Source organism: Cynoglossus semilaevis, chromosome 10 (assembly GCF_000523025.1).
Source record: "Cynoglossus semilaevis isolate Cse_v1.0 chromosome 10, Cse_v1.0, whole genome shotgun sequence".
Taxonomy (NCBI): Eukaryota; Metazoa; Chordata; class Actinopteri; order Pleuronectiformes; family Cynoglossidae; genus Cynoglossus; species Cynoglossus semilaevis.
Genome location: NC_024316.1, coordinates 17,875,837 through 17,886,348, shown reverse-complemented (window position 1 = coordinate 17,886,348; position 10,512 = coordinate 17,875,837). Strand labels below are relative to the sequence as shown.

Here is a 10,512-nt window from a genome sequence, read left to right as displayed (position 1 = left end):
AAAAACATGGAGTTATTGTTATTTATAGTTCATAATGTCTATGATTTTTCTTTTGGACTCTAATATACATAATATATCTAATACTAAATCACCTGTGGTACGCTCTGGAGTTATGTGATACTTTGAAAAGATACAAAACTTACCACCAATAAATATGTGCTGAGTCGACGTTACGCAGATGATTACTCACTGTTTTTCTCTTCACTTTAACAGGACCTCACATTGAGACACGGCTGGCGTACGGGAGCCATTGTACCAGAGTTGGAGCAGGAAACCAAAGTAGTATGTACGGACCGGTACGCACTGAACCTCACCTGGCTGCAGGCTGTTACCGGCCTGCTGGAGCAGCTGCAGGTGAGAAAAAAAACCTGAAGTGTTTCAGCAAAACAAAATGTCAGTGATGTTGTGTCAGCTATTGATTTTAAATTTTAGAAAAGAAATATATTTTTACATGTGTGAAAAAATCTTAAAAAACACAAATCACCATTTTTAAAGAAAATCTCTGGCTCCCCCCAGTGGCAGCTCCACACTTTTGGAATCCCTGGTATAATATTTATTAATTGTATGAATAATTTAAACATATTAATTATGTTTGCTAAAGTTAGTTTAAGGACTTACTGGCGCTTGATTTAAGACCTGAAAAGCAGTCAACAGAAGAGATTGTTTTTCAAAATAAAGTCCAATGCAGACTAATATAATTTTTTTTTAAATAAAAAAATTCCAAAAACAGTTTTTGATTCAAATTAAAAAAATTAAGAATTTAAGATATAAACTTAATAATAATAAAATAAAAATGTAATTCCATTCCAGTTTCAACAGACCCAGTGCTGGTCTCAGGCCAGTGGTCTGTGGTCTGTTCTTACTGAATAACCACTCAATGAAAATCATATATTTGCATAAAATATCTGAATTAAGCAAAAAGACCTTCAGTTTGAATGAAGCCTGAGGGTCATGTGACAAAGCTGTGACTCATTCTGACCAGTGTCTTTGAGTTCATGACTGAAACGTTTTTTTCAAATGGCCTTTCATCCAGACAAAAGGTCGTCTTGTTGTTGTTTGTCATGTGGAAAAAGTTCTGTTTTCATTTTTCTTTTTTTCTTTTTCTTTTTCACTCCAACACAGACGCACCAGGACCTGGAGTCTAAACGGGTTTTTCAGGAATGGCAGAAAGAGCGAGAAGAACTCAGGTTAGATGTCATCTAATCTCTTCACCCGTCTGGAGTTCAGATGTTTAAAATCCTAACCACATTATTATTATTATTATTATTTTGTCCTTTTTCCAGGATTATGACCAAGAACTTGTTCAACCCTCAGTTCGGCAGCATCTTCAGAACTTGTCACAACCCCACCTACTTCTCCAGACGTCTGTGTCGCTTCTCAGACATCTACATGGCGTCCCTCAGCTGTCTCTTGAACTACGACCCCACCTACACGTTCTACCCCCGCCGCACCCCGCTGCAGCACGAGGCTCCGTTGTGGATGGATCAGCTCTGCACGGGCTGCAGGAAGACGCCCTTCCTGGAGGAGATGTCTCACATCAGATAAGAGCCGCGCTCTTACAGACTCATCTGAACTGATCTGAACTCTGGGCCTGGAGAACACTTGAGATCCACTCCTCCTCAGCCAACATTCATCTCAGCTGCCTACACACAGCAGTCCTCATAGTGACCCCACTTACACTGTGTAATCGCTAGATGGTGCTGTAGACGTATTACTACGCAGAGGGACCGGTTGAATGTGCTGTGGTACATGATTGACAGTCTGATTTCTGCCTCAGTGTTAAAGCTGTTACCGCACAGATACAACAAATAAAAAACATTTTGTCTTAATCTTGGCCTCGGCTTCGTCACGTGTTCTTCATCACAGGTTCACAAGACAAAATAAACCAAGTGTTATTTTTAGCAGAGAGTTTGATTATTGATTATTGATCATTATTTGTTTCATTTACAGTTTGTTCCGGTACTTCCTTTGTCGTTAATCATTAATCGAAGGTCACGGGGAAAGCGTTGCACCCTGGGAGTTTCTCCTGTCTGACACTGGGACACAGTAATTCACACTGACATTCACACCTACGGCCAATTTAGAGTGAACAAGTAATCTAATCCTAAATTGGAAGACCGTTACTTAACACCAGGGATTGGACCAGTGACGTTTCTTTTCTGTAAGGCAAGAACATCAACCACTTCTCCATAGTATGGTTTCACCCTAAATACATATGGTAGGCATTTAATTTGTCCTTATAACCAGAAAACTGCTAATGTGAAATTTTCAGATCAGAAACTCCTAGTGGTGAAAAATGTGAATTGACATTTGTACTGGTCGATTTTACATATTTACTAATGAATAATAGTAATAATAAATCTATCTAGTGAATAGTAAATAATTGTTTCAATTACCACAGATCATTATTATATTTTGTGTCACTAAACTCAATACTGCATCTACTCCGCCTTAATTCACTCCATTCTTTATTTCCTTGCTGCCTCGGCCCCGCCCACGGTCCGCGACCCGGATGTTTTTTTTCCCCCCTTCAGTTTGACGTTGACCATGAGATTCTGCTTCACTGCATTCGTCTCCATGTACTTGGAAAAACAAAGTGTGCAAAAAAGAACGGAGTTCACAGTGAGTGACTGTTTTATGGTAACGTACATACAGCCGGAAGTTGTCGGTTCAAGTCCAGCTGTTCTTCACAGTCAGTTTTCTGTTGCTAGGAGGCGCAGCATCCATTCATCTTCACCTCACGAGCGTCGGAAACTCATCCACATCCACAGACGGCAGCCTGGAGACAACAGCCGAGGTACAGTGCTCTCTTTGTGGCTTCACTCACCGCTGACTTTCTCTCACTGTAACTGTGTCTGTGACGCGACGGAGGTCCGGGAGACCGGGGCCGTCAGAGGAAAGTACTTTGTTAGGATTTGATCGGTGTGTTGTGTCAAACACGGGATGTTTCTGTTGATAGCAACAACAACAAAAAAAAGTATTTATCGACGCGACGGTGAACCTGAACGCAGCAGTTGTGTTCGTGTTTCTGTGAGATGACGTTGTTACGGTTCGATACTTTTAGACGACGTTACGGTGAATTTGAACTTCTTACATTTAGGACTTTGTTTGTGTTGTTTTTCATGTTTTTATATCGGTGGTTCTTAAATTACGCATCACTTTAGGGGGCGATATACGCTGGCGGAATCGGTGAAAATAGCAAAAGTATTTGTCTACAAATCGTCCATTTACACACTTTTGGAAATGTTGTTTCCGTTAGAGATATTTTCTAAGGAAAAAATGTACTTCCTGAAACATGTTCCTTAGGTTTAGTTTAAAGATTTAATTCCTCGAATTTCATTACTGTTTCACTTTCGAGGGTTGTAAAACCCTGATCAAATTATTAAAAAAAAAAAAAGATTAGCAAAAAAGTTAGCACTGTTGGAGGCGCCAGAGAGGCGTGTAATGACGTGTCTTTGGAAATCAAATACGGTACCTTAAGAAATGATAACATCTGACTTAGAACTTTATGACCGAGTCTTGTAGAAGCTAAGTTACGGAAGTACTTAACGCTGAGTGCTCGCAGGTCGTACGGGAGAGCTGCTGTAGCTAACGTTAGCCTAGCTGTCCTTGCTTGCAGTAGCAATTTTTTGCAATGAAGTGACACTGTGTAAATGTTATCTTAATTTGAAACTGTGAAAAATCTCCTGGCTGACAAACTTCAGGTGATACTGCCACCTAGTGGGTTGTAGTGTGAATTGTCTGATGAAATACTTAATTTTTTTAATGTATTTTTTTCTTCTGTAAAAATGAACTGACATCAAGGTGTTAACATTGCCGTCTATCCTTGATATATAATCCCAGATTTTTACTCTTCGGCGCCACCATGCTGGGCTTCATGTATGTCCATTTTCTTTCCCTCTCCATCACTGAGTTACCTTTCAATCTCTCTTTTCCATTCCACGCTCAGCCACTTCTTTCCTTTGTGTCTCCTGACTCTGCTACAGCGTCGGTCGCAGGTTTGAGTGCAGACCTCGCAGCCTCTTCTATTATTAAACCTAATGGGAGTCGTACAGGACTGTGAACGGATCCTGTCTCTTCACCTGCTCCACACAGTGACTCAGTATTTACTAAAGGTTTATTGCGAAATCCTAAAATCCAAACACATGCGTAAAGACATGTTTTTGGGGCCTTTTGATTTAGGGATGTCCGATTTTTATCTTTTTGCCGATATCGTCCAAACACTTAATTTTGGATTCCGATATCGACTAATAACGATATATATGCAGAAGTTTGGGTTAAAAGCAGAGATCACATCATCTGGGAATCGCGTTTTCGGGGTTTCAATATCGGCGCAAAAATCGACATTCTTACCGATATTGCATTATTATGCTAATATCGGCCGATATTATTTTGTTATTAGATAATTGTAAAAATGTGAGAGCTGAAATGTGTAGAGAAACCTCAAGACTGCCCCCGATTGGCCACGCCATTGTCCTGCACCGACGCGGTTCACTTCCACATTTCCCGTTTCACTCTCACATGATGAGAGCATGTCGAACCAGCCGTGGTTTTTTTGTTGCTATTCCAGTCCTGTGTCCAATCATCAAAGACGGTGGACTGGTTTGGACCGCGCGGCCAATCGTCTGCAGTCCTGACATGTGACACGCGGTGGTGGACGTGTCACGAGTCGTGCCTTACATTTACGTCATGTTACGTTGCGGTTCACACAGAGACCGTTTGTCCAAATATAATTGTTTGAATTGATCATTAAACCTTGACGGCTGTTTGAGCGCCTCCGAAGACAAGTCAGAAAATTCTAAGACAAACACAAATTTTAACCATGAATCTACCTTTTAAAATTGAACGTCAGACAAAGAAGCAGGCTGGGAGCTGGAGTCAAAGACTTCAACTCCCAGAATTCTAATGGTAACTCCACTGCAGCAGCAGTGTGTCGACATAAATGAAGGATATGAAAAAAGAAATCACTGTTATGTCACTTCATGAATACCTTTTGTCTTGGAACTTTTCGACCCCGGTCCTGATCAGGACCAAACAGACCTCCTGACAGTTTCATCCTTTGTTTCCTGCTGCGTCTCATGGATTATTTACTCCCCGGTTTTTCGTGTGGATTCATCTCTTTTTAATTAGTCGTCACGTGGGCCGCTCCTCGGCCTCGGTACCAAACGTGCTGATCTGTGGGGTCCGGCCCACCCGGGCTTCAGTTTGACAGCTGCTGTGTTATGGAAGTGTTTTGTAAATTGCAGGCCTGTCTGTGATGTCTGGAAATACGAGCATGTTCTGCAATTAACTCAGTGAGTGGGCAAAGGAAGAGGGGATGATGGGAACATGGAGAACGGAACGGAAAACAATTTAATATTTTTTTTCTTCTGATAGAATACAATAGAAGATTCTATATGATGAAGAAGGGAAGTGGATAGAACCAACATCTCAGAATCAATTGGAGTGGAATAGAAAACAGAACAGAACAGAGTAGAATAGAAGTTTGAGTTTAATGAGGAATAAAAAACATTTGATGAATCAGAACAGAATCATTAATTTTTCTCACAGTCCAATGAATCCATTTATCCAGTTTGAGCAAAGACGCCATAAAATATTAAAATACATCGGATGTGAAAAAATGAAGAAATGACAATTCAAATTCAAAGGCTGAAGTAGAAAAGAATAAAAACAGTTAATGAGGAAGAGGAGGAAGAATCACAGCAACCTTTTCGGTTTCATTTCATTTGAATGATTTATATTAAATATTATATTATATTATACATAACCTCGGTAATTATCATTGTTAAAAAAATCTAATAATTCTATTTTTAACAACGTTTTAGACAAAAATCCTGATGTTGAAACTTGAACTTTCCTTCTTTTTTTTAAGAAAAGCATTGTTTTTAAATAGTAAAAAAAAAAAATTCTTACAAGTGTAACTCTAAGTCTAAGGCAGTGTTTTAAATCGTTCTTCCTCTTCTCCTTATTTTCTTCTTCCTCCTTTTCTTCTTCTTCTTGACATTTTAAAGTTATATTCCCGGTTTTATTCAAACTGGTAAATCTGATGTGAGGTCGTTAAATATATGTGTCTTTATGCACGAGTTCCTCTCCGTAACCACATGCAGCACTCCGTCATCCTGAGCTATAGATTTCACATCATTTCCAGGTGTTTAACATGCGCTCATCGTCCGTACATAATGCGCTGCCTCCTTCACATGACGTGAATATTCATGAATCAACAGCAGGATGTTGTTCTCGAGACGGAACTGACGTCACTCAGGCTGCGGGGCTCTCGTTGTTGTTGTTGTTGTTTTCTGTTCATCCATCAAACCACCTGGGAAAGTCACTGGTAATAACAACCTGTGCCGCTGTTATTGATGAGCTCGATGTGACTCCCACACTGCCCTCTGCAGGGCGCTGAGCACGCATTGTCCTGACTCATCAGCCCCGCTGCCCTCTGTGACGTCACGGTGCGCTTTTTCTGGACGACACCTGCAGAACTTTGTCTCCATTAGTGGAGACACCTGCTGAAGCCGCACAAAACATGATCACGGTGCGGTACACTAGACGTCCAGTAGAGGGCACTGGTGCTCTGAACTCTCACCAGTCCCCGGTCCATCATTAGTGAAATAGATTTTTCACTGTAAGATCAATAAGCAGACTGTCCCTGTAAATGTCCCTCTACATCAGACGCCCCCTGTTGACGGATCATAAACTCGGAAATACTTTTTACTTTCAGTCCATTCGCCACAAAATAAAAAAAAAAATTTTTTATTGCACTTGAATTTATCTCTGTCACTGCTGCTACTGTATATGAACCGTGAAGTGAAGTAGGTACAAGTACATGTCAGTAACGGTTGATTTTAATTGATACTTCAGAATCAAAGTACTCAGTTCATACGAATATTCAACTTTGCAGTAGTTACACATTTGGCTTTGGCCATTTTTGGTGCCCTATGTGAGTTTGTTGGGGTCGGGTTCTTAAGGGTCACAGCTTTGCCCCCCCTCCAGCAGAGGGCACTCTAAGTGACCTCCCATGTTGCCTGGTCATTGGTCAGCTCTGGTTTGACAACTTTGGTGTAATTACCTCTTAGTTTCTGCTGCGGTTCACGTGAGCGCTGCAGCAGTCTAAGCCCCGCCCCAAATGCTCTCATTGGTTGATTCTTGGCTCGTTATAACAGATTAATTAAACAAACTCTTAAGCTGCAGATTTAGGTCAAACATAACGTGGAGAAAATACTGTGAAAAAATCCATTCATTTCAACAAAGTTGTTTTGGTTCAAGTTACAACAACGTCCATGTCTTCACTGCTGTCTTTAAATACAGACCCCTGAAGGACCACTCTGTGTGTGTGTGTGTGTGTCACAGCCTGCATCAGTCAGTCAGTCAGTCAAACAGTCAACAACTTTCACTGCACCTTCCTTCAGCCTTTCAGGTTCATGTTTGCGTCGACTGATAAAATCTGTGCTGAAATGTTTAGCAACAAACTTTTGAAATGATTCCGCGAACGACTTGTCAGAAAACCAACGGCCGTATGAACGACCCATCAGTGGGTTTACAACGACCACAGGTCAAAGTAAAAGATTCCATCGACCGTTGTCTCATTTATACCGTTCTTGAAGCTAACGTTAGGAAAGATGATGATGAAATCATCGCCTCACCTCTGACTCCCGCCTCTTCGCAGCTCAACCTCCCTTCAAATATTTTCGGAGTACTCCTTCTTTCAGAAACACACGCTCTCTATAAATAGCCCCGTAGTACGTGCACTCCTGTGGTGTGGAAATTATGGAAAATATTTACAGTTAGCGGCAGCAGCTAGTACTGTACTGTACCGCACACTGTTGAATGGTTAGCCTTGTTCTTCAGGCTGCAGTTGACCTTCCTGACCTTTAACCCCGTACACACAGTGTAGACCTTTATGATCAGACGACAACATTAGTCTTTGAAGTGTGAATAACATTGGCTTTCAGAGCAGTTAAATAAAGTGCTTTGATCATTCACACCTGTGTGAAACTTGGAGTGAAACGTTAACGTAATAGAAATGTAGAGAAAGTTTCTGGTTTGATTTACTTCAACTTATCACTTTGTTTTATTGCTTTGTTTTTTACAGAAGATAATTAGGGCTGAGCAGAAGGGTTTTTTGACCTTTGACTTTTTTCCGTGAAAAAAGAATTTCTGTGTTTAAGTGAAAGTACTGAAAAAAGGGTAAAGTCACAATCCTGACTTTTTTTAATTCCTTGAGATCAAAGTCAGAATATTAGATTAAAGCTTGGGTCTTAATATTTAAAAATAAAGTTTTTTTTTTCTATTAAGTTCCTCTTAATAAGGTTTTTTTTCGCTGTGGGAAACACTGAACGACAGCTGTGAACTAAGACCATTTTTGTTCACCTGAGCGTGAATTTGTGGACGTTGTTTTGTTTTTCACATCTCGGCCTCAACGTCACGTTCCTTTGTAGTTGATTTATGATGTTTGAACTTCAAACGCACTGAACTCTGGGTAGAACCGAGATGATTGATGACTAAAAATCCACAGCACAAACAACATAGTCTGAAAGTTTCAAGACAAATTAAAAAACAAATTTTAAAATATTTTTCAACGCATTTTGTTTTTAATTACAAAGTTTTTTTCTACGTTGTTTTCGTCAAATGATTCTGACAGTTCTCATGTTTGCTTGGATTTCTATATCGTTTATTTTTGAGGGTAGAAAAAAATGGGATTTGAACCAATGATGCATCAGTATTTTTTCAATTACAAACCTTTATCATTGCTCCAAAAAAGAAAAAAGAAAAAAAAGACAGGTGGCGCTCTTCTTGTTCGTCGTCATGTGTACAATGTGAGGAACTCACATTAGACATTTCCACTCTGTGTCTGTGTGGCTGTTTTCTCAGCGCGGCTCTATCAGAACTGTCCGTCAGTCTGACGACACGACACGGAGGAGGGCTCCCCCTGTCTTTTGTCTCCTGGGGAGTCTTCCTGTCCACTCACTTCCTTAGGAGACAGCGGTGGAGCCAGGACCCCTCAGAGGAAAAGTCTTCCTCCTGAGGTGGGGTATTTAAAGACCCTCTGTCTGTACAGGCTCTGCTCAAAGATCTCATACAGAACTCTGCTATCAGTGAGGCTAACAAGACTTCATTCAAAGAATTCCGAGATTTTCTTTGAATGAAGTAAATTACATTTTTTCACTGTGTCCTACTGCGGCCCGCTACCGGTCCGCAAACCAGGGGTTGTGGATCCCTGATTTAGAGCACAAAGTCCACACTTTGTTTACAATTCTCTGTGATCAGTCAACACTGTTTCGACCACGTGAAGCTGTAAATACACCATCAGAGACGTTGGCCTCAGGTCCAGCGGTGTTTTCTGTTCGATACGCTGTAGCTGCGCATCATCTCCTCTAATAATAGACCAGGTCGATCATGTGGATTCCACAGAACGAGGAGTGATGTCACTGTATGACCTCAAGTTCACAAAGGGAGTAAAGCACCTCGTACAACGTCCTGTGATCCTATAAGTATCTGAAATACCAAAGTATTACATTGTCTTACAAAGTATGAGTCCAAAATCCACCCATGTAATTTTTTTAGATCAGTAGCAGCAAAGGTGCGGCCGAAAATTAAGAGAAAGGAAGTTAACATGAGGTCAAGAGAAAAAAGTTAGCCACGAAATAACCATATTATAAATAACCATATAAACAGAAGAAACAAAATAACGCAAAAAGCTTAAAGCTGGCTCCTGTACTGTAGTATATATATATGTATATATATGTATATATATACTGTATATATACTGTATAAAGAATAGATACAAATCTGAAAATATATTTTAAAAAGTACTCATTTAAAAAAAGTTTTTAAATGATGCACGATTCGAAATTTGAATTTAAAAAAAACAAAAACAAAATTAGGCAGATGTGATCAAAAGACAGCTAGCTCTGAAGTAGCATAAATGTTACCTAGTTAGCTAATGTTAGTTGGAAGTTAGCAGTAGCAGAGTAAGTCAGCATGTCAGCCGATAAATGTCTAAATGTTACCCCCCAAAAATAGGTTAAAGGTTAAAGTTAGCAACAGATACAGCTGTAAACTACTCAAAATTAGCCATTAGCCCAAAGGCAAAGAGTTAGCCAAGAGGCGGCCACTTCATTACACAGTATTCCACTGTTAAAGATCCTAGCGCTTCAGGAAAACAACACTATTAGTTACTGTTTCTCGTTAAGGAAATCACGTCGTTCCATCAGTTATGTCAGGTTTTACGCTCAGTGGAACGAAACCGAAGCAGGTAATTACGCACAAACATTTCCCCAATAAATGAGCTCCGCTGTTTTTCCACACTAGCGTCACGCTCTCAATATTTTTTTTGGTTCAGTCTCGGTCCAGCCACAGATATTATGTCCATCACAGTCACCATCCACGTCGAAGGTTAGCCTGTTAGCCTGTTAGCTTCCACTATAGACGTTTCCATGGTGGATTTTTGACTGCGAACTAAAGCTGTGCACAGAACTTGGCATCTCCGCAGACATTCTTCTGCTTCTGGCA

At 40.3% G+C, this 10,512-nt stretch overlaps 2 protein-coding genes across 9 annotated transcripts in view; both read left to right on the top strand.

Annotated features, from left to right (window-relative positions):
* Positions 1 to 1,834, top strand: part of nt5dc2 (5'-nucleotidase domain containing 2) — a 9,150-nt gene extending 7,316 nt beyond the window's left edge. The window contains exons 12-14 of the mRNA XM_008319231.3: positions 214 to 354; positions 1,123 to 1,187; positions 1,284 to 1,834. Coding sequence (XP_008317453.1) covers positions 214 to 354; positions 1,123 to 1,187; positions 1,284 to 1,545 — 468 coding nt within the window. The 3' untranslated portion in view covers positions 1,546 to 1,834. The remainder of the gene's footprint in view (positions 1 to 213; positions 355 to 1,122; positions 1,188 to 1,283) is intronic.
* A 654-nt stretch (positions 1,835 to 2,488) lies between these two features.
* Positions 2,489 to 10,512, top strand: part of rap1gapa (RAP1 GTPase activating protein a) — a 50,445-nt gene continuing 42,421 nt past the window's right edge. For 6 of the 8 annotated variants that reach the window (XM_025059458.1, XM_017036201.2, XM_017036200.2 and 3 more), the window contains exons 1-2: positions 2,490 to 2,622; positions 2,712 to 2,797. In XM_025059458.1, the coding sequence (XP_024915226.1) occupies positions 2,548 to 2,622; positions 2,712 to 2,797 (161 nt within the window). In that variant the 5' untranslated portion in view covers positions 2,490 to 2,547. Of the gene's footprint in view, positions 2,623 to 2,711; positions 2,798 to 10,512 lie in introns of all 8 variants that reach the window. The other 2 variants (XM_017036204.2, XM_017036199.2) reach the window with 1 other exon arrangement.